The sequence below is a fragment of the Gadus macrocephalus genome, chromosome 8 (genome assembly GCF_031168955.1).
Source record: "Gadus macrocephalus chromosome 8, ASM3116895v1".
Taxonomy (NCBI): domain Eukaryota; kingdom Metazoa; phylum Chordata; class Actinopteri; order Gadiformes; family Gadidae; genus Gadus; species Gadus macrocephalus.
This window is the reverse complement of record NC_082389.1, coordinates 12,245,748-12,270,743: the sequence shown is the minus strand read 5'-3', so window position 1 is coordinate 12,270,743 and position 24,996 is coordinate 12,245,748. Positions and strand designations below refer to the sequence as shown.

Here is a 24,996-nt window from a genome sequence, read left to right as displayed (position 1 = left end):
AATCGCATTATGATACACACATCTGTTCTGCTTCTCCCTCTCTCTACTTCTATCCATTTCTCTCTATTACTTTCTCTGTTTCGCTTTTTCTTTCTCTCTCTCTTGCTCCCCATCTCTATTAATGTCTCTCTCTCTTGCTCTCTCTCTTGATCTCACTCTCTATTAATCTCTCTCTCTCCCTCTCTCTCTCTCTCTCTCTCTCTCTCTCTCTCTCTCTCTCTCTCTCTCTCTCTCTCTCTCTCTCTCTCTCTCTCTCTCTCGCTCTCTTTCGGTTTCATTTTGTAAATGCCAATGCCTGAAACAATATCAGCCGTCTCGTCTCCAAATGAAACCCGGTCCCATCCTCTTGGTTAAAGGGCACTTCCTCCAGGACATGAATTGTTCTGAAATGACAAAGACGCCGGGGACCAGACCCCCATGAAATGCCCTTTGAACCACATAAAATAAATATATAACGTTGGTATTCAAGAAACAAATTTGGAAACAACATTATTGCGTCATGGTGTCAATCAGCCCAAAGAAATCTTTAAAACCTAAACATTTGTCAGAGTTCATGTTCCTGTTGAGATTTCAGTTTATGTGGCTTTTCATGAGGCTATCATTTTGAGACATTTTCAAGTATTCCATCACCATTCAGTCTGTGATCTGTACTCAAACATGTGTGTGTGTGTGTGTGTGTGTGTGTGTGTGTGTGTGTGTGTGTGTGTGTGTGTGTGTGTGTGTGTGTGTGTGTGTGTGTGTGTGTGTGTGTGTGTGTGTGTGTGTGTGTGTGTGTGTGCGTTCGGCATGTGTGCGTGTTTGTGCATGCGTGCATGAGATTTACCGCAGTAATAAGGACCGGTCCTTCACATTAATATCCCCCAGAGAAAAATGTTGACTTAGTCCCCACACACACACACACACATTCACACACACACACACACACACACACACACACACACACACACACACACACACACACACACACACACACACACACACACACACACACCAAAACACAGTGTTTCACTGGTGTTCCACAGCAGCCCAGTGGGGACAAACTCTGCTGTGAATTTCCAGCTGTGTTTTCCAGCCATTTAGCGGACACTTGATTAACACTTCTAATCTTCCTCCTGTCCAAGCACAGCTGTGGAGTCAGTGGCAGCAGCTCACCGTGGCTAAAGAACAGCCAGCGATCAATAGTCGGCCATTTTGGAGATAAACCAATGTTTTTTTAAACTTGGCTCTGGAGGTCTGTCATCCTGGAAAATGTCTTGGCTGGACACGATCAATGCTGATAAGGAGACCTGGCACTAGTGGCTGTGTGTGTGTGTGTGTGTGTGTGTGTGTGTGTGTGTGTGTGTGTGTGTGTGTGTGTGTGTGTGTGTGTGTGTGTGTGTGTGTGTGTGTGTGTGTGTGTGTGTGTGTGTGTGTGTGTGTGTGTGTGTATGAATGTGTATACCGTCTGTGTGTATGTGTGGTCTTTTGTGCATTTATGTACACGTCTGTGTGTGTGTGTTTGTATTTTTGTATGTCTGTGTGTGTGTGTGTGTGGGGGGCGGTTGTTGTGTGTCTGTGAGTGTGTGTGTGTGTGTGTGTGTGTGTGTGTGTGTGTGTGTGTGATGCTGTACACGATCACCGCTGCCAGCTAATAGCTTTGACATTACATCGTTCTGCCAGCCAGCTGGGGTGGATGGATGCAGTTCTAGCGCGTCAATCTCCTCTATACACACACACTAAAAAACAAAGGAGCCCGGCTGAATGTCAGGGCTGCCAGGGCAGTTGAACTTAACACACTGTTTCTGGCACGGCGCACTGGGAACTCAGGTACTCTTGTCAGAGTACCTGAGAAACTCCTTCTATCCCTGGGCGCCATCAACATCTTCTGGAGCCATGGAAACCCCCCCCCCCCCCCCCCCCCCGGCCTATTTGCTGGGTGTAAGACATCTGCCCGCAACCCCTTGAGCAAACCTCTTTGGATTTCTAAAGAACCATTTAAGGGCAGTGGGAGAGAGTCAGGGCAGATTCTAGGATGCTTTTAAGCACGAGTTGAGGAATCTGGGAACAAGATTAAACCGCCCTTGTGCTGTATTTTTTATTTTGTTCTTTAATTGAATGAAAGAAATGCCTCCTGGACACTTTTGCCCTCCATGGAGTTCCACGCTAATCATCCTTCTGCTCTCTACAGCGGCAGCGCCCTGGCCCTGGATGCATGGGGTGACGGTGGTGGGGGAGAGAGCCCACTGTGTGTGTGTAGGTGTGTGTGTGCGTGACCTGCATGGATCAGGGTGTGAGTGATGCCACAACTATTATCAACCCATGTTTTCGGTTGTCAAGTTTCAAATGCTAGCCGTTCTCTTCCCATCGTGCTGAACCATCCCTTGTGTGTGGTGCGGGCAGAAACATCATACAGACTTAAACACACAAGCACACACACACAGACAAACACACACACACACACACACACACACACACACACACACACACACACACACACACACACACACACACACACACACAGGGTATGCTTAAGTCTTGCGGCCGTCGCGGGCCAAGTCACGGGGAGGTTCTGGGCGCGGCGGCAGAACTCCCACGGAGAGTCAACATGTCCCGCTCCCTCGTCCACACACACGCCGCTGGCACGCCCTCCAAACGGTCGCCGCGGCTACTGGCAGGCCCGCCAGGCTATCTGACCAATAGGAGCAGCTTGAGCCTTCTAATTCCGTGCCCTCTGTCCGTTTTGATTTCCTTTGGTTCTTTGTTTATTTCTTTCTCGTCCTCCACCTGCTCTACATCCTCCTCTTTGTTTCAATCTGTCCTCGCCCGCTCTGGTTCTTTCTTTCATTTACTCTTTCTTTCTTTTTTTTCTTACTTACTCTCTTTGTCCTTTTTATTTTTTTCATCTCTCACTCTCCACACTCTCTCTCTCTCTCTCTCTCTCTCTCTCTCTCTCTCTCTCTCTCTCTCTCTCTCTCTCTCTCTCTCTATCTCTCTTCCTGCTGAGCTCCAATCACTCGCTTGAAAGGCTTCTGAGGTCCTTTCCAAAAAACAAAAGCATATTTAAATTAAAAGGGCTGAGCCTTTGCCAGAATTCCTTCCCACAAAAGACACACGCTTTTGAGATGATGATTCAAAGGTTTTAACATTTGCCAAATGTAAAGACGCTTTTATTTATAACATTGCCCTGGGACTCCATCTACAAATTGACAGAAATGGTTGCACACCGAGTTTAAACTATATGAAAGAATTCAAACCAAAATTCTGAGGTGAAAGTAAAAGTGCAAATGAGGCAAAATCATTACAATTGATTATGCTCACACAGGGCTAATTGGATTTGGTACAGCATTTGCAAGCATTGCTTTTTTTGCCCTTCCATTAAATCCACATTGGCAACTTGTCAATGTTGGGGAAGCAATGGTAAATTTAGCATGGCGGAGGATACCGCGTGACAACTCTGTCAAGTGTCTTTACCGTCTCTTGAACCCACCGGCGTCTTAAACCCGTTAAACTGTCCCATCTCTCTCGGGGGCAGACATACGGTGCGACCAAAGTGGCGAATAGTACCTATAAAAAGCCAGGAGAGTGTCCTACTGTCTCAACATAAAGCCCAATAAGGAGACTCTGGGCCCTGGGACTTGATAACGCTCGGTTAATGAGAACCACGGGGTCCTTCCTATCTCCCTGCCCAGACTGTAGGGCTAATTAAAAGCAGACAATTGGTGTCCAGAGATATGCCTGAGATGTTCTTTTCAGTACGACTGGACCCCCGCTTCAAGTGAATAGCGTTTAAGTTCTCAGTGGGCATGTCACATGATATGTCCTAATGGTTTTTCCTCCCCAGGTTTTTAATGTTGAAAGGGTTGAATAAGTTAGTCATTGTGCTAGCAAACATATACCTTCTAACTTTGCATACATGTGCTCAGTGATTCCGCTTAACTAAGTACAGAAACCTATAGTAAAACGGCTCATAACTAAAACGGTCCAGGAATAGATCTGCATATTTACTATTTAAAATATCAATAATACATCCCCGAAATATCGTCAAAGTATCATAACAACCTGTTGAGCAGCAAGCTAATATCTACTACAACACATTAATCATTGTTTTATCTAGCTTAGCGCTTAGCGCCCAGCTGGTACAACCAGGGCTGCCACCGCTGCTGCGGTTTCCTCTCATGTCGGTTGTCATCCAGCGAGTTCACAGTATCTTTGAAGTGCTTTCAACCTCCCGTACCGCCTGCCTCCACGTCGCATTCAGACGCCCCGCATTCCCCGGAGAGGGTGACTTACAAACGCCGCTAGTCATTAGCCAAGCGGGGCTACGGTTATGATGATGACACGTGTTAGCGGCTTCCCGCTATTCCGCTACACCGGGTCTTTTCATTACCGTGGAGCGCTCAGGAAGCTAGCTTGAATTAGCTTGAATTAGCCCGTAGCGCCTCCCTAATTACAGCCCCATTTAGGATCGCATCCAGACTCTCTGGGTGCGTTTACGTTTTCTTGTGTGCACAGTAGAAAAGGAAACAAGTGAAAATCAAGTGTCTTTGAATGGCGCGCATGACGAGCCCCTCCGCTAGCTACTACACAGGGAGAGACACTTCCATCCATTATCCCTCCAGCCGGCGTCAATTTAACGTACATTGCTTGTGGACCTCCAGCCAACACAGGGAGTACCGCATCCAAAGCAACAATGTGACCTTGTCCTCCCTGTGCGCTGGCCCTGGGTGCGTGCTGCCGTGCGGGGCTTGGTTCCCGCGGGCAGGTGGTTCTGTCGGGGCGAAGACGCGTGAAGCCTGGGGCAGCGAGAGAAGGCTTCATTATGGGCGCCCACTGAGGCGATTCCGACACACATTCCGGCTCCGTATTTGGGGGCTTAGAAAGAAAGAAGGAATGGAATCTGACATCATGGCTTTCATTTGGGTGCAGCTCCTTAATGACAAGTATTGTAAAAATATGCTATAAAAGCGTCTGCTAGAAACCTAAATCTGAAACTACTATACAAATGCTGGCAATGCAATGATTGCTACTGCATTTTTAACCTCACTTAACCTCCTAAACATACAAACGTTTTACTTCGTTCACTGTGTAAATGCTCTCTTTCAAGTAAACAACTTCACCCTGATCTTTTAATTTCTGAACCAAATAATAAACAACACAGAAATAACCCCTATGATGTCTTTCCTTTTTTTACAAAAAAATCTAGATAGACTTTGTTGGTGTTTTATCTCCTTGGTTCTCACATTTTGGGCCGACCCAGTTCTGCAACAGTGGGCTATTACAATGGCGTCTGGTCCTTTCACCCAGCAGCAACAACGGATAACATTCAGCTAGGGAAAGGTGAGAAGGGAACGTACACCGGCTTTAAAGAGTCTCTATTGGGTGCCTAAACCACCAGCCTCCTCTTTATTGTTATAGCCATGTCTGGCGTTCCCCCGTATAAACCAACGTCAATTCAATTAAACAGATTTCCCTAGTCGATTTCCCTTCTCTCTCTGTCCCTGGCTCTTCCGCTTATGTCTGTTTCTATCCTTTCGTTCTCTTTTTTCTTTCTTTCTCGCTTTCTTTCTTTTCATACTTGTTATGTCTCTCTTCTCTGTCACTCCATTTCCCTCCCTCTCACTCTAATCTATTTCTGTCCCTTACTCTGTTTTATCATCTTTCACTGTTTCCTCTGTCTCTCTTTCTCTTTCTGAAAGTCATTTTTCTGTCTTACTCTCTCCATTACTATCCTTCTATGTCTCTCTCAGTGTCTCACTCCCCCATCTATCTTTCCCTCTCGCCCTATGTTGGCTCACTCCCCCTCTTACTCCCCTTCGTCTCTCCTCTTGCTAACCCCCATCTTCTCCTCTTCATCAATCTTTATTTATCTCCCCCCCCCCCCTCCTTCTCTCCCTGCATCAATAAGCAGTGCTCCTCTGTTTCCTTTGTAATGGAGAGCAATGTCGCCAAAACAGAAGGTCGGAAGATAGTGACCAATTTCTGACAATACCTATTTTCTCGGGGATATGGTGGCAAATGGCTTAATGTGCCCTTTAAAGTGAAAATGAAAGTAAAGTGTGTGATTGGCTGGGAGTATCGAGCCAGGTGGGACAAACAGAGGCTTCGGACAACGGATGGCAACCAGACATTATACCTCGAAAATACCCAGCATTACCGGCGTCTTCTCGGCTGTATTTTTTTCCTATTAATCACGCATTATGACAATCATTTGCCGAACAGCACTTATTTAAGATGCACTAACTAGAGTGTATATGGCTAGTGGGATTCACAGACACACACACACGCACGCAAAAGCACAAATGCATGCAAACGCACACATGCTCGTTTTGGACCACAGCTCTTTCGTTTTTAAGGGATACTGTAAGATAATATGACTGCATGTATGTGTGTGTGTGTGTGTGCGCATGTAGGAGTAGGCGTGCGTTTGGTCAGTCTCGTGACACGAATAAGCAGTCATAAAGTTCTAGAACACTTAGGGATAATTTTGTGTTCTGTCACCCAGTATTTGAACTTGTTGAGCAGCTTGGGAGAGAAACTCCAATTCATTTACACTTCTTTGAATTGTTAGTTAAACACTGAAGAGCTCCAAGCTGATGTGTGCATATATATATATATATATATATATATATATATATATATATATATATATATATATACAAACGCACACACAAACACAGACACACAGACACAAACACAGACACACACACACAAATGCTAACGCGCTAATATGCACACACGAACACACACGCACACACAAACTGCCACCAGGTGAGTATCATTAGCCTTGATTAAGTGCCCCGCTGCGGTGTCCGCGGCGGTGATTCCGGCGCTTGCTAGCTCTGTCTGCCGCCGCTGGCTCGTTATAACACCGGTGCCATGGCGACATGAGGCCTTACACGGAGCCCGGGGGGAGGGGAGGGTACCTGGTGATGGGATGAGAGAGGGAGTGGGTGGGAGAACCAGAGGGGGGGCTGGTTGGAGGGGAGTTAGCAAGGAGGAAGCAGAGGGAGAGGGAGGAGGGAGAGAAAGGGAGAGAGGGGGAGGGAGACTCTATTTCCAGAGTTCATATCAGGTATACCAGGCCGTCGAGGTGGAGACGGAACAGAGGGAGAGAGGAAGAGACAACTGCACTGGGAGAGTGGGAGAGAGGGAGGGAGGGAGAGAATAGTGGGGAGGGGGGAGGACCGATACTGGGTTCTTCTTGTGCCACACTCTGGGTTTTGAGGCATTAAATCTATGTTCTTTAATCATTGAATTCCAGCTTTGCAGACCTGATCTGTCAGAGCTCTTAAGTGGCTCCGGCAGGGTTTGTAATTCTGCTGTTTCGCTAACTCTGACCACTAATAAATTCTGCTGGGTTTCTGCCCCTCCCACTGTCTCATAGTGTCTCTAGTTGTAGTTGATCCTGGATTGGTCTGGTCTAGAGGTGTAGTCTAGTGTAGTCTATTCTGCTCTGGTTTAGTCTGGTGTAGTCAAGTGTAGTCAAGTCTATTCTGGTTTGGTTTGGTCTGGTGCAGTATAGTGGAGTCAAGTATATTATGGACTGGTTTAGTCTGGTGTGGTTAAATCGAGTGTAGTCTGGCCTAGTCTAGTCTAGTCTGGTGTGGTCTGGTCAGGTCTAGTCTGGTGTAATCTAGTCTAGCCTCGACTTGTCTGGGGTGGTTTTGTCTAGTGTATTCTAGTCTGTGCTGGTTTATTCTAGCCTAGTCTATAACCTAAAAAAAGGATTTCATTGTTCTGCGTGTGACTCCATCACTCACCCACCAAGTCTTGGAGCTTATACATGGCGGCTCAAGATGAGTAATTCATATACTTAGTCTCAAATCCTGGTTTTCCAGTACATTCACTGCCTGAGTCTCTGGCAGCAGCAGAGTTGTGATTGTCAGACCGGCCGTGTGCACCAGGGATGATAGTCAACTCAAACTTTCCTTCTCTCTGTTTCTCTCTGTTCCTCCCAGTCTGGTCCTATTGAGCGGCCCAGGCTTTGTCTGGTGATTAGGGTGCAGACCGTGTGTGTGTCTGTGTGTGCGTGTGTGTGTGTGTGTGTGTGTGTGTGTGTGTGTGTGTGTGTGTGGGTGTGTGTTTGTTGTTTACCGCTGTAATGGCTGATAAATGAGGGGCCTGCCTTGGCGTCCCAAGATCCCATTAACACGTGCCGCTTCGCTCCCCATCACAATTAAGTGTGGGAACACACACACAGATACACAGGCACACACAGACACACACAGACACACACACAGGTCTGCAGACACTCCCAACACAATAAAAAGGCAATCAATGGGAGGATTTATGAGCATCTGTCTGCTGTCCACTGGCAGTAAATATAGCATTCAAGCTAGCCTTAGGCCCCATCCCATTCCTACCCCTTACCCCTTACCCTTACCCCTTCTAAACAAGGGGGAGGGGTAAGGGGAAGGGGTAAGGGGTAGAAATGGGATTGGGCCTTAGTGTTAGCCACGACCATCTTGCCCTTGCACATATTCTACACTTCAAAGCCACCTGTTGAAAATATGTGGATTGTAGAATGTGAGAGAGGGCGGTTTAATTGATCCGGGAAACAGGTCCTCTGTTGTGAAGTAAATCAGTCAGTATGTTAAATAAAAGATTTTAGTAACACCTATTCATTTAGGGTGGTCATTAAATTGTAGCTGCTTTACTCTGAATCTAGCCAGCTGGTGTCCAAACTGGCCACTAGATGCATTACGGATTTCATGGTTGGATAAGACTGGATTGGAATAGGCACACTAAATTAAGATACCACATGAAAACAAAACAAAATATACAATACCGCTAATATAAATTTAGCAACAACATTTGATTGTAAATATTAAGTTTGTGTATTCACAATTTAAGTCTGTAAAATTCAATACGTCAATATGATGGTCATAGTTTGGTCAAAAATTACCACCACCACCATGTCTAACCTAGAGACAACACAGGGAAGGAAACAGGTGGTAAAGACAGAAGACGAAACCATTCCAAAAAAGTACAGCAACCGAAATAAACACTACACTACAGTACATCAAACGAGGCGAACCAAACAAAATACAACAAAGCATACAACATGAACAAGTAGGGCTGAGGAAACCAGCCAAGACAACATCACAGGCTAACAGAAACATTGCGGATAGGCAGAGACTCTGAGATTCACAACTAAAAACAATGAGTCAAAGTTAACATGGTGTGAGCTTGTGGAAAAGTTTGAGTTTAAATATATAGATATATATTTATTTTTTTCACAATTTGACAAACATAGCAAAAATGACAATACAATAATAACAAAGACAAACAAAACAAACAAAATAAATTAAAAAATAAATAAACACACAAAAGCAGACTATGTATCATAACAATAACCACAGCATTATCTACACTTTGTTGGCAGGTCAATTATAGAACAGAGCATACAGTTGTTGTTTTTTAGCACTTCAATTAATGGTTGCTCTGTTTTAACTGAGAAATCAGTGGAGACCAAAGTTCTTGGAACATTTGTCCTCTATTATGCTTTTTAAAAGTCAGTTTTTCTAGTGGGAGAAATAACTTCACCTAGTAGCTGTCTTAGTTGTGAACTTGAATACAGGATTTGGTTTAGTCAATGTGATATAGTGTGCTCAATCAGCAACATGTCGTCCGCTGGTAGTGAATATAGCATTCATGTTAGCCTTAGCGTTAGCCGTGACCATGCGGTTGTAAATATTCTACATACAATATTCTACCCACCACCTACATGTTGAAAATATATGGATTGTATTATCTGCTTGATTTGGTGTGCCACGCTCAATCACACATGCTAAATCAGCACCATGGACAGAGGATGTTTCCTCTTTTTGGACAGCGACCATGATAATTACAGCTCAGGGGTCGCCATTTTAGATGAAGCCTTTTAAGCCTTGGTAATTACAGTCTATAGTCTATTATATTACTCCGTTATTTTCTTGGATGAAACAAATTAGTTGAAACCTTTGGGTCAACACAGTGTTTAAGAAGAGTCAAGAAATACCACTATATTTAATCAAATTCTATTCTTTATAAGAAAATGATATGCGTAACAATTATATATTATCATCCAGGACAATAACTTAAAGTGGGCAGTCAGGTTAAGTACACCTGTAACAAGGTCAGACCAAATCTTAACTGCTTCCGTTTTATTAGAAGGAACCTGTCACATCAAGCTGCAAAACTATACATGCATGCAATGATATTCTGTCATTTATCATATTGCATCACGTCATGGTCACACGCTTCGTTAACCACAATGAAACCTATAGTCTTAATAAACAAGCAGGCAATACAATTCATGGACCGGAAACCAATGAAATGGCCTAACTGCTCATGTGTCAGTACTGTTTTCTGAACTGGCCATGAGGCGTCAGAGCGCTCACAGAGTGATCCCACGAGCCTCCACTAGTGGTGCTTGTCTCGTCCCAAGATACAAGACTTGATTCTGTCAGTCTGCTCTCTCTGTAAAGGGGTCCACACTTTGGATCTCTCTAGCCACTAATCTAAAATTAGAAACCAACAGTAATGCTTTTAACAAAGGACTGAAAGAATGGCTCTGAAAGAACAGTCCTCACATTAATGGTTCTTAACTGGTTGATTGCTTGATCATGTAGCCTTTGCTCTGTAGAGTATGTATGTGAATGAACATATAAAAATGCTTGCATTTGTTTTGTTTTTTGTTTGTTTGGTTTTTCTCTTTCATTTTTAATTGTTCTATCTTTTCAAAAGCCGCCTGGGGACAAATGTTGTGAATTAGCACGTGTGCTAAAACACGATCAAAACGATCACGCACAGATCAAAACGATTCTGTGCGTGGGTGATTGAGTGTGTGTGCTGTGTGTCTTTCTTTGGGTATCCATGTGTTGCTTACCTTGGCCAATGGAAGTGTGGCCTTTTTCACACTAATAACGAATCACAAATTGTATACAAAAATAACTTCTTTTTTTTTAAATGGGACGTTTCCCTAACCTGGTTTTTCTTTTCTCTGATTTGCAGCTCAGCAGAGGACAAGTTCCGATGGAACAACCAAGGTAATGTCCCGCCAATACATAATAGTCTGATATTGTGATCCTTTATTGCTTTGATAATATGTAGCCTGGTATTGCTATAGGCTATTTATATTATGTACTGTATATAATAATAATAATAATAATACATTTCATTTAGAGGCGCCTTTCAAGACACCCAAGGTCACCGACTGGGTGACCATGACTGACTTGGGTGGCCATAGTGCAGGCACACACACACACACACACACACACACACACACACACACACACACACACACACACACACACACACACACACACACACACACACACACACACACACACACACACACACACACACACACACGTGGGAGGGATACTAGAAGATGAAGTTGTTGTAGTTGGATATGCCTTCCTAATGGGTTCCCTCATAAAGAGTCAAAAGTGGTAAACGATAAAAGAGCCATTATGCTGCAATTTTACTTTTCATATTTGCGCTGTGGTGTTTTATGTCGAACACTGATTAAAAAAGAAAACCCCAGTCATATTTTTTTTTTACACTTACATAACTGATAAATCCTGCTCCAGGTTATTCCCCAGCAGCACTTGGAATTGGTATTATTGTATTCGTTCATATTTCTGAGTCAGTTAAAACTTTTTTTTCTACTTTTACTTATTGCCGATATGTTTAAACCCTGAGAGCACTTTCAGAATAGTATTTATAGTGCCTTGCTCATGCAAAAATGGGAGATGTGGGGCAATGAGGTCTTGGTTGTGTGATCCGGTGTTTACTGTTTGATGATCAATGTTTGGTTATTTATTACTTGGTTTGTTTGATTACAAATGGATTAAGGAAGAACCAATGTCTTCCTTATCGTCATTGGTTCGTTTTGATTTCATATAATTTGTTGTTCTTTCCTTTTGTTTGCATGTGTGTGTGTGTGTGTGTGTGTGTGTGTGTGTGTGTGTGTGTGTGTGTGTGTGTGTGTGTGTGTGTGTGTGTGTGTGTGTGTGTGTGTGTGTCCATGTGTGTGTGTCCATGTGTGTGTGCAGATGGCCAGAAGGACATTGAGGAGGAGCTGACCACAGGTCTGGAGCTGGTGGACTCCTGCATCCGCTCCCTGCAGGAGTCTGGCATACTGGACACCCAGGAGTTCACTGCTGGAGACAGTAAGACCACCTGTCTGTCTGTCAGTCAGTCAGTCAGTCAGTCAGTCAGTCTGTCTGCTGGAGACAGTAAGACCACCTGTCTGTCTGTCTGTCTGTCTGTCTGTCTGTCTGTCTGTCTGTCTGTCTGTCTGTCACATGAGCGTAACAGAATAAAAACAGATTATAGGGTTTAAACTTTATTACATGGGTGTAACAGATTTAAAGCGTGCTAGGAACACGCACTATCACATGGGCGTAACAGATTAAAAGCGTGCGAGGGACACATATGATCAAATGGGTGTGACAGAATAAAAGAGTGCTCGGAATACACACGATCACATGGGTGTAACAGAATAAAAGCGTGCTAGGGATACACATGATCAAAAGGGTATAACAGAATAAAAGCGTGCTAGGGATACACATGATCACATAGGCGTAACAGAATCAAAGTATGATCGGCTTAGGCCAGGGTGATGGGACGAGACAGGCTGCACACGCCTCCTGTCAAACTTCACACGCTGGCGCTCAAAATTTACTTACAGCTACTTAGATGTGGAATGACCCACCTCGTTTTCTATCTCTATCTTTTCGGCTCCCCATGCATTTCTCCCTCTCTCGCCCCTCTGTGCGTTTGATGGTGTTGTTCTGTGGAGGAGATCCCAGGGGAGACTCTAGCTGTCAGGAGGTCTGCTTAGCCTTGCTACCGGTTTGATATGCTAATGTAGCCTCGCCTAGGAAGCAGCAGGCACACAGCGCACACGTATGCACACACAAACATGCATGCACACAAACACGAACGCATGCACTCACTCACTCACTTTCCACAACTATGCACACACAAGCACACGCATCCACACACACACACACACACACACACACACATCCACACAGACACACACACCCTGCACTCACCTATACACATGCACCCACGTACCCATGCATGCCTATTCAAATACGGACACACAACACACACATTCACAAACATTCACAAACGCAAGTGCACACATACACGCATGCACCTACGTATGCATGCAAACAGACACACACAGAGACATTGGCACACAATCAGGCACACAATCACAGATACACATGCACTGACACACTCACGCACGCATACCTAAACACAGACCTGCACACAGCAACACTCACAAATTCACACACACACACACACACACACACACACACACACACACACAGACACACACACACACACACACACACACACACACACACACACACACACACACACACATGCACATCTACCACCTAGATGCACAAATCTTCACAGGTATGAATATAACATGTTTTCTACACATACACAGATATATCTATATCCATAAATAATGCCTGAAGGAACTCCATTATAAGATATATTCAGTGAGAGTACACACTTTTTTAGTACAGTGATGGAGAGGCAGTTTGAGGTCCTTTCCAGTGGGGGTCAATGCATCCTCAGCTCATGAAAGTTTCAAACATGTCAATACAAAAGGGGGGGTCGGCCTTGAGTGTGTGCGTGTGTTTGTGTGTGTGTGTACGTGTGCGTGTGTGTGTGTATGTATGCGTGTGAGTGTGTGTGTATGTGATTGTACTAAATTGGGTGCTTCCCCAAAACTTCCTTTAAAAGTCCTCTGTATGTCTTTAAAATCCACAGCAATTTTGAACCGCATTAATCAAATTTTGTTCATGTTGTTGAGATCAGACTTTTGGTTATTATCATTTCTTTAAGAAAAAAACTAATAATAGCAATTTCAGCTCTAGCGATGACTAGGACAGCTAACGTTAATTCTACACTGCTCAATGCCTTTTAAAACGAGGGAGATATAAATATATATAATTCACGGTAGTGCTGAGGTGATTCTGTCTGACAGTTAACAATGCACAATAAACTGCTTTTGTAGTATATGACATACAGTACGCTCATTGACTATGTATGTCGTGTGGTAAAAATACATTGTCATTTGCTCACATTTCGTGTCCCTCACAAAGTCGCAGATATTCACTGACGCTACGCAGAAATAAAATACCGTTCACTCACAAGATAGCGGATCTTCGTAGTCCCTAGCAACCACTCATGCCATTAGCAGTGTTTAGGAAAATACCTTTCCCACGGACATTAGAACCACTAATGAGACGCGCTATTAAAATTCACAACTTGAACTGTCATGGTCGTTGTATAGAACTGACAGTTTATCTTTTTTTATGGTTTCAGCAATTTTATTGAGTTTAACGTAGCCCTGCAGGAGAAAAAACAGTTAGGTAGCCACTGCTGGAGACCGAACACCACGGAACAGTCTTCACAAGGGGCACCGGTAAATGCTCCGTTGCTGTTGGTTTTATAACGTTGTCCTGAAAGTGCATTCATTTATATGCAGCATAGTGTCGTGCCCTATAGCCACATGGCCCTCTGCCTGACAAACTGGCCCCGGGAACACGGAAGGCATATGAATAACATCACAGCTAGTTCAGGATATATGAGATGAGGACACAGGGGGGAGCAGGGAGCATCACCGGACCTTATACCTGTTTCTGGACTGCAGAGAACAGATTAAGAGTCAACCTACAATTATTATTATTACACTTTAGAGGATGATATCTTGAGTGTGTGTGTGTGTGTTTGGATTAATGAAGTGTGTTTGTGTGCATCCTGTTTGCACACCCACAGGTGACTGTGGATAAGTGTGCACGTCGATGTGCATGCATGCACACGCATGCTTGACTGTGCACATGTGTGTTTGCAGACACGCATTTGTGTATATGTGTGCAAGTGCATTTCTTTACGTGTGTGTGTGTGTGTGTGTGTGTGTGTGTGTGTGTGTGTGTGTGTGTGTGTGTGTGTGTGTGTGTGTGTGTGTGTGTGTGTGTGTGTGTGTGTGTGTGTGTGTGTGTGTGTGTGTTGTGTGTGCATCATATTTTCCCGTTCCTTGTATTTCCTGGCCTCATTCTGCTCCAGCAGGCCCTGGTCACCCTGTTCCTGCTGAATAATAAAGAGACAGGAGAGAGAGCGGGATGCTGGAAGAATAGGAAGAGGGAGAGATATTAGGGGTGTGAGTGATGGAGGAGTAAGAGCAGGAGGAGCACTATAGAGGAGAAAGGGGGGGTTTCCTATGTGGGTCATAGGAGAGGGTCACTGAGCAGGGAACCTAAGTACAGGGGGGGGGAAGTATGTTGTTGCAAATGGATTAGAAATATTCTCCTCTTGAATTCTTTACTTTTTTTGCGGTTCTTTCATCTCTCCCCTCTTTCGTCGCTGTCGTCTTGTTCAGTTCTCGCCGTCGCTCTGCCTTTTACCGTATGCCCCGTCAGCCCTCACTCCTCTTCGTCTTATCATCTCATAGCTTTGCCTCTCTTCCAAGGTCTTCCTCTTGCGTCATTCATTCTGTTCTCTTTCATTTCCGACTCTTCTTCAGTCCCCTCTAATATCCTCTCTGCTTTCAACTCACCTCTCCTCATGTTCCCTCCTCTCCTCTCTTCTTCTCTCCTCTCCCCCTCTCCCTCTCCTCTCCTCTCCCCCCTCTCCTCTTATCTCCCCTCTTCTCCTCCCCTTTCTCCTCTCCTCTCCACCTCTCCTCCTCTCAGCTCCCCCCTCCTCCACCTCTCCTCTCCTCCTCTCGTCTCCTCTCCTCCCCCCTCCTCCACCTCTCCTCTCCTCCTCTCGTCTCCTCTCCTCCCCTCTCCTCCCCTCTCCTCCTCTCGTCTCCTCTCCTCCCCCCTCCTCCTCCTCTCCTCTCCTCCTCTCGTCTCCTCTCCTCCCCTCTCGTCTCCTCTCCTCATACCTTTTACCGAGGTCTTTCACTGAAAAAAATATAAATAATAAAACATCAAACAGAAATGAATGCCAGAGGTTTTTTTTGTGTTTATTTGATCAGGAAATAACAAACATATAACCATAAATAAATAAATAAATAAAAATATAATCCATGGCTCGTGTGCGATCCATTGAATATCTTCAAGGTCACAAATACTCAACATAATCACAAAGCACTATTTTCTTGAATGTAGATTCTGCGTATCATGTTAAGTTCTACTCTTTCTGCTAACTTCCTCTAACCTCTTTCCCATCAGGACAAGGCCTCCTTTCCCAGAGTGCTTTGCAGCTGAACAACCAGGATGCGTACGCGGCAGCCGGTTACCATAGCAACCAGGGCCTAATCCTGGGCGAGGGGGCTGGTCCCCGTGGCGGCCAGGTGGGAGGGGCCGTCCATAGCTACAACCAGGTATACACACACACACACACGCGCACACGCACACGCACACGCACATACACTTTACACGGACACCACATACACACACTCACACGCATATACGCACACAAACACACACGCACACACACACACACATACACACACACACACACACACACACACACACACACACACACACACACACACACACACTCACACTCACACTCACACTCACACACACACTCACACACACATACAATTAACAAGACACCACATACACACGCACACATACACAAACACATAAACATACACACACATGCACACAAAAACAGAAACCCATATACAACCTCACATACACACACACACACACACACACACACACACACACACATACAAACAAATACACTTGGACTACCTGACTCTTCTCTTTTGGTGACACAAACTGGTGCTAAGAACTTCCTACATGCCGGTGTATGTTTTTGCATGAATAAATACACACCAACACGTGACATACCTACACACATATTTATAGGATTTTACACATTTTACACCACTCACTCCCTTTCCACTCACTCCCACTAACTCAAACCAATTGTCTCTCTCTCTCTCTCTCTCTCTCTCTCTCTCTCTCTCTCTCTCTCTCTCTCTCTGTCTCTTCTATCTCTACCTGACTCCCCCCTCCCCCCTCCAGGTGACCTCCAACCGTGTGGCGGCCCATCTGGCGGCAGGCGGGGGGGATTCCCCCTCCCAGTGCCAGCGGGACTCGTACGCCCAGCAGCACGCCAGCGCCTTCCACCTGCCCTCCGACGGAAGCCCCGCCTCCTCCGCTGCTGGCAGCTCCGGACCCCCCATGTACTACTCCTGTGCCACGCTCCCTGCCCAGGTATGCTAAGCCCCGCCTCTAGTGCACCATCTAGCTCCACCTCCCCATATGCTCTCCGCCCAGGTACACTTAGCCCCGCCTCTAGTGCCACATCTAGCTCCACCTCCCCATATGCTCTCCACCCAGGTACACTTAGCCCTGCCTCTAGCCCCGCCTCTAGCTCCACCGCCCCAGTGCCTCCCTGCACAGTAACGCTTGGTTCTGCCTGCAGCTCTGCCTACTGCCCCGCCCCTGGCTCCGCCTCCAGTGAGACACCTGTTGTCACTGAGCTGCTGAATATTTAATAATTCAACTTAAGATAAGGAAGAACTTGGACTGGTCTTGGCCTGTCTGACGTAACCCTTTAAATGTGCACACTGCAACTGGTTGATACTTGCTTGGTTGTGTAAACTTTCCATCACTAAACCACATTCAATGAGTCCTACTGCCTCTGTATTCATTAACAACGTGTACAAACTCTACCGCCTCAACGGACCAGTTTCCCTTCAACCTCCCATCTGTTGCAGCGCTGTAGGCTTCTACTGTCATTGAACCACAACAAGGGATTAACCACTCTGTTTGAGAATATAAAGGTTATTTTAAGGGATGTCTCATAAAGATAAATCAATTTCAACAAACTATTAACAAAAAGGAATCTACAATAATGCCGTGCTGATCTTTGGCAAAAATATCTTTTTTTTAATTAAAAATAATAAAAAGCTTGCAGGGGAAATAATAACAGAAATACATTAGAGAAAGGAAGGTGATAGTCTTCTGCAGATATTATTGACACCCTCATTTACTACTTATCTTTCTTTTCAAAGGAAAAGCTAAAAAGTGGAATTGGATGGAAGTGAAAAAAAACACAATGAGAATTAAGTTTTTACATTAAGCTCTCATCCTCTTCTCTCCTCTCGTCTCCTCTCTCTGTAGCGTGTAAGCTCTCCTCTGCAGGCCATGGGTTCTCCCACTAAGCTCCAGAGGCTGGCCTCCACATCCTCGGATATGCCCAGCTATGCCACCCTACAGCGGGTCTCCTCGCCCAAGCAGTCCCCCAGCCGGCTTGCCAAGTCCTACAGGTATCTCCAACGACAACGCCTCCAATTTGAGTTTGATTCCTCCTGTTTGTCCGGGAATGTATGGACAGTACAGACCTCAATTTAAAGAATCAACATTGCTATATATATTGTGTAAATGTGTGTATTTTTAACGCAATTTTACATTTGAAATTATACATTATACATTTGTACTCCTGCTAACACTACTGCTACTTTTAATAGAGCAATTCAATTGTGCTATTATTTGGTGACCATGGAGGTATGTCATCATACTGAAAAAAATGAAGTAAAGAAGACTCAATCCCATTACGGGTTATTTTAATTCCTATCCCTTCAACGCACACGCTAACCCGCACTCCGCTCTACTTGCTAACCAACACGCTAACTCCTCCCCCTCCCCCTCCCCCTCCCCCGCAGCACCTCCTCCCCCATCAACATGGTGGCCGGCGCCGGCTCCTCCCCCCTCGCCATGGCGACCTCGCCGGGGGGCAACCTGTCGGCCGCCTCCCCCTTCCACGTGCTGAGCTCCGGGGTGGGCAGCTACGCCACGCTGTCGCCCACCAAGCGCATGCTGCACCACGTGGGGCCCGACGGCTACAAGATCTCCCACGAGCTGTACGCCAACGCCACCCTCAAGAGGCCAGGGAGCCTGGCAGGTAGAGGTCAAGCGCCCCTTTATTACCCCCTCTGCGTGTCGTCTGTCCCTGTGTCGCGTGTGTCGGGGGCCGCAAGGCACCAAGAGCCCCGATGGCAAAGAGCAAAGAGTCTTTGGAATGATGTGCCTAAGTTAACGCACACACACACACACACACACACACTCTCACACACACACACACACACACACACACACACACACACACACACACACACACACACACACACACACACACACACACACACACATACGCACACACATGCAGAACCAGGGTCGCCCCATCAAAGAAGACCCTCCTGGCTGACCCGACCCCAACCTTAAAAGTCGAATCTACATTTTGAACCCAGCCTGCATTTAGATTATCGATGACTATTCAACACTGTTCAACACTATCCAGACCATCCCACACACATGGTGTCATGTTGGTATATCGTGTGTATGTTTCTGTGTTTCACTGTGTGACTTTACAGTGTCATCAACTGTTACTAAAAATTTTACTATTGTACTAATTATTTAGGGCAATGTGTAGCGATTTTTGCATATGAGATCATCATTGTCATTCCATTTTCAATAAATTAGTTTTACTCTATGATTTGCAACATTAACCAGAGGCGACCCGTTTATAATCTACCATTAATCAAATCTTCAGCAAGATATATTCCAATAGTCAGTGGCATAGTCATGCTAGTGAGAGTGTATCTAATTCATCCATCCATCACCTCATGCATAACCATCAATCCATCCGTTCATCCGGATCTATCACTCCATCTATCCACATCCATCCATCCATATCTAACACGGCCCCTTGTCTGTCGTCTCCCACACTGTGCAGGTTCCCGAGGGTCATACAGCAGTCAGCACAGTCACCTGGGGTCTGAACTCCGACCCCTGCAGTCCCCTGAGCACCACATCGACCCCATCTACGAGGACAGAGTCTACACCAAGCCCAACCTGCGGGGACAAGGTCAGTTCAGACCATGTTTGCTTGGCTAGCTTCACGTAGCCTAGCATGTCATAGTGTTCCATGGCCTAACTTAGCCTAGAATAAAAAAGGATAACTTGCTGTGCCACCATATGTTAGCGTAGCATGAGTTAGCTGAATATAGCTTAGCTGGTGTTATACAGAAGGTGTCTGTGAAGGAGAGATTGGTGCAACTCTAATGAAAGGTGCAACCATGTTGAAAATTAGAATTATAATGATATTATTAATATGCAGTCCTTTAAAGAAGTGTAAGAAAGGTTAGAACGCAAAGAAATAACTAGTTAAAACAAAAAAGGAAGGTATACACTGGGAGGTCAATTATAAGAGGAAAATTGTGGCAAAACCGAGGCTAGGAAGCTACATGCAATGAGGCACTACTTTATATTTAGACGAGCTAGCGAGTACAGAGATTAACCTAAAACAGCACCAAACAACCACACACTAAACCAAAACCAGGTTCAACGAGAGGCACAAGATGGAGGTTTGGAAGGGGAATTAGGGAGCGTGAGTGAGACTTTTTTGCATGTCTTTAAGCTTCAAAGTACTGACATGCTAAAAAAAGACCCAGTCGAGACTGAAATTGCACATCACCCTGCCCATTTTAACCGGGTGTATATTTAGATGCATTTATCAGTCACAGCCCGGCGACGAACGACATGACATCACATTCCTAGAATAGCAACACAAAGCTAATAGGCGCCGCGTGTGGTACAGAGCGAGGATGTTAAGCAGATGTGCGAATATATCATTACACTCGGCAGCCGCACTCCCTCACCCAAAGCCCTGTAGCGGAGGGTTTCTGCCTCCCTGTTTTCTGCCCCGTCATCGCTACGTGACATTTAAGCCACGCGGCCGATGCTATCATTCTCACTGAACAATTGTTTAGTGCTAATTTATCAGTTAAGGTAAACCGATGCTAATTGCCCGTCGCAGAAATTAGCGTTTCTTTTTTTTTATTGTTTCAGAAAAACAGATAGTCTCTGTGGTAACAGTGTGTTGGCTAATACTATGTTTTGAAGACGTAGACACACACTCATCTAACTTAATCTTATGGGAATTAGTCTTGGGTCCTTTGGAAACCAGGCGTATCGACTATCGCTCTGACATGGTAAAATAACGCGTGAGCTAGGAGCTCCTTGGTTCTGCTTAATGACTCAGGCAGGGAAGAATCCGGAAAGAATGATGAGACATTTAAACAAAGAGGCCAATAGTAAATCTTCTTTTGGAGTAGTAGTAGCTGTAGTATATATTGTATTCATACTAAAATAATTGAACTCTTTCTGAATGTTTAAATAAATATATAATTATACATATATCTGTAAATATATCGTGAAATCTTTGTGCATGTTTAATAGTGTACGGTATGCCGTCTTTGTGTATGATTAATGAGCTGTAGCACCATGGATACACTGTGTGATGTATTAAAAACAATGATCAGACATCACTTTGAAATGTATGCTTGGGTGTGAACACATGACACAAACAACATTGACGTTTCAGCTTCAACTCCTAAATTCACCTTCCTCTTCAACTCTGAAGGCCTTATATGTCCCGCTAAGTAGTTTGTAGCGGCGCGAGAGCGCTTCAAGGTCTGTCATCGGTGTCTGTCATTGTTTTGAGATGGCTCCGTGATCATGAATAGACGGAAGTTAGAGCGGGAGACAGGCTGTCAAGGTCTCGTCAAGGTTTTCTCACCGTCGTAGAGACACACGCACTCAAACACACATGCATGTATACACACAAACACTCACTCACAAACACAAACTGGCACATGCACACGCACACTTGCACATACATCGACATCCACCCACACACACATGCACGCATACACACAAACACACACACACATACGCACACTGTCACATGTGCAAACACACACACACACACACACACACACACACACACACACACACACACACACACACACACACACACATCCATATGGTGTCTGGCCTCCCCTCTATCTTGTTTTCAAGTGTGGTTTAAGGAAACAGCCCTTGTCAAAACACGGTGTGACAAGGTGACACGCCACACTGTCTGGGCTGGGAGTGAAGGGTTCTCGGTGGAAGGTGTGCTGTCCCCCATGGTCAAATCTCCTGACCTCCCCCCCCCCACTCCCCCATCCACCCACCCCCCAACCCCCTTGTTTCAAACTCTGGTGCCCACGGTAGTCATCAGAACCGCCTTTAATGAGCTGGCTTTGGTTTATATTTGTGTTGGTCTGTTCTGTTCTGTTCTGTCTGCCTGTCTGTCTGTCTGTCTGCCTGTGGATTGACGTCGTTGGGTCTCTCCATGTCAGCCAATCACAGCTCGCTGGGAGTTCCTTGCGCCGGTAGCGGCAGCAGCGGAATAATTATGTTTTTATCCATAATTATACGAGTAGCCCGCTGCTGTTATAACTCATGACTTTCGGTGTTTTTCTTTGTTACTCCACCCCCCCCCCCCCCCCCCCCCCAATGGTATCGCTACGGTGGCCACTTTTTACTCCATGATTCGTGATGTAATCCTGCTGGTGTGGTACTCCTTTGTGTGTGTGTACATTTGTGTTGTTTCTGTGTATCCACACACACATGCCCCTCCCACTCCTATTCCCCGACCCTTAACCCCTGTAGACCCCATGGTTGACCAGCTTTGCCAGGAAGTCCTCAACTATCTGCTCTATCCCTACGCTCTAGCCCCGCCCTCTCCCGGTGTCGACCCAATCCCCTTGCAGCGCACAGCTAGCCAGAGTGCGTCCGGCACCTATCAGAGGGCCAGCTTCGCCGCGGGGGGCGGAGTCTCGGACTACGGCAACCCGTACCGCACGCTGCCCTTCTGCACGTCTAGCGAGTCGCCCTACAGCAAGTCTGGCACGATACTGCCCCCTGAGGTGGCCCTGGCCCGGTCTCCGTCGGTGGACAGCATCCAGAAGGACCCCAGGTGAGACCACAACGCCGTTCTGGCTTTATTTCTATTATTATTATTATTATTTATTTTTTTCTGTTATTAACAGATTGCTATTTTTGACGAGCACTTATGTTTCTACCACACATGGTTTGTCCTGTCGATTTGTCCCTCCGCCTTTCCCTCCTTCCCCCCGCCGCCCCCACCTCCCCTCCCTCCACCCGCACCCTACCCCATCCCCCCCACCCTCCTGCACACTGAGTCACAACCGTTACTTACTAGGGCCCAGAATCAGTCCAAAACCTTATGAAACGTGGTTGAATCAGAGGCAGAGCTTGTAAGCTCCCAAACAGAGAAATTACCACTTGGGGACATGTAAAGTACTTGCATTCAAAGCACAGTAGTTTTCAATTTAGAAGCCATTCCAGCTCACTGTGGAGGTTCTGAGTGTTTGAAGTTTGACATGGTAGCCTATGGAGAAGTTTGGATTTTTTGCCATTTCGATAACCTCCTGGAGAAAACGTACAGCACGGGTAAATTCTGGCTGAATCTGGGCGTTAGTAGGGAACACACTTCACGCCACGCCACATCAGTCTCTGTCTCTGTCTCTGTCTCTGTCTCTGTCTCTCTCTCTCTCTCTCTCTCTCTCTCTCTCTCTCTCTCTCTCTCTCTCCTCTCTCTCTCTCTCTCTCTCTCTCTCTCTCTCTCTCTCTCTTGCTCCTCTGCCTGAGCTTAAGGGTCTATTCTCAGTACTCTGACACGTGCTCACACGCACACACTCACTCACACACACACAATTACAAACACACACACACACACACACACACACACACACACACACACACACACACACACACACACACACACACACACACACACACACACACACACACACACACATACACTTGAACATGCAAACAACCTCTGCCAGGGTCCAGTATGAAGAAAATGACATTATTTGATGTCTGCTGTGTGTGTGTGTGCGTGCGTGTGTGTGTGTGTGTGTGTGTGTGCGTGTGTGTGTGTGTGTGTGTGTGTGTGTGCGTGTGTGTGTGTGCATGCGGTTGTGTGACAGGAGATAGGAAAGGCAGACACAGAAGTCGGTTTCTTTTATCTATATTTTATTCCAGATCTAGTTGAGTCCATCATGCTTCTGTCTAATCCTGACAGACCAGAACATTGGCTTGTGGGTAGTGGCTACTGACTAAATGTATAACAAGCCTATTCAAAGCTTTCTTTGTCATCCTTTTCTTGTTTTGCTGACTTATTTTTTTATCTTTCTATGTACATTGTATTTTCATTTGAACTAATTTCACTTCATTTGAGTTCTTGATTTCTTTTGTTTTGCCTTCAAATCCCTTTTTAAATATGTTTTTTGAACAGCTTTCCCATCCAGTACATCACTCTCCTCATCCCTCATCCATTATCTTTCTCTTCCTCATCTCCATATCTCATCCTATTCCTCCCTGTGTCTCCCTGTGTCTCCATGGCAACGGATGACTGTGTTTGTGCATGTGTGTGTGTGTGTGTGTGTGTGTGTGTGTGTGCGTGTGTGTGTGTGTGTGTGTGTGTGTGTGTGTGTGTGTGTGTGCGTGTGTGATGCATGGCCTTGTGATGTACAACGAACCCTCACACCCACACGACCCCCAAATGCTCACGCTGACATTCCAGCTAGCTCCATTGAAGTCTTGCTGCTTTTGTGTTGTGCTGTATAGTTTGTTAAACGGAGGGTTCTTTGAGAAAATAATACCTTTTTCCATCGCTGCGAAGCCAGTGCTCATGTAAAAATGTGTTTGGAGCGCGATGAGTATACAGCTTAATCAGAGCTAGCACAGAATTTTATGCTATCTAATTATAATTTGCTAGTTTCTAATTGTAAACAGTGCCAACGCATATCTCAACCCAAGCAGAGCTAGCCCAGAATGCTCATCTTTGAAGTGCTTGATAATGTGCGACAAACAGCACTTATGAACACTGCAGCTAAAGCTGACTACATAATGCTTAAATATGTAGCACTGGCTAATGTATGGTAAACAGCGTGAATGCACATGGCAACTAAAGCAGAAATAGCACAGATTGCTGTATGTAGCACTGGCTAATGCACGGCCAACAGCGCTAATGCACACTGCAGGGTGTGAATTAATTAGATTATTCTAGCTAAGTGAGCAATTATTCAATGAGACAAGTCAAATATAAACTGTGCAGCACATCAGATGATATATACCGTATATGGGACTGTAGAGCTATAAAAATGTCAAA

General features: G+C 45.4%; 1 protein-coding gene across 1 annotated transcript in view; it reads left to right on the top strand.

The window, feature by feature from the left end:
• Positions 1-9,157: 9,157 nt before the first annotated feature.
• The window catches only part of LOC132462931 (catenin delta-2-like), a 34,323-nt gene continuing 18,484 nt past the window's right edge, over positions 9,158-24,996 (top strand). The window contains 9 exon segments of the mRNA XM_060058709.1: positions 9,158-9,162; positions 10,774-11,009; positions 12,021-12,137; positions 16,179-16,330; positions 16,989-17,180; positions 18,093-18,238; positions 18,635-18,873; positions 19,705-19,836; positions 22,467-22,776. Of these exon segments, the coding sequence (XP_059914692.1) occupies positions 9,158-9,162; positions 10,774-11,009; positions 12,021-12,137; positions 16,179-16,330; positions 16,989-17,180; positions 18,093-18,238; positions 18,635-18,873; positions 19,705-19,836; positions 22,467-22,776 (1,529 nt within the window).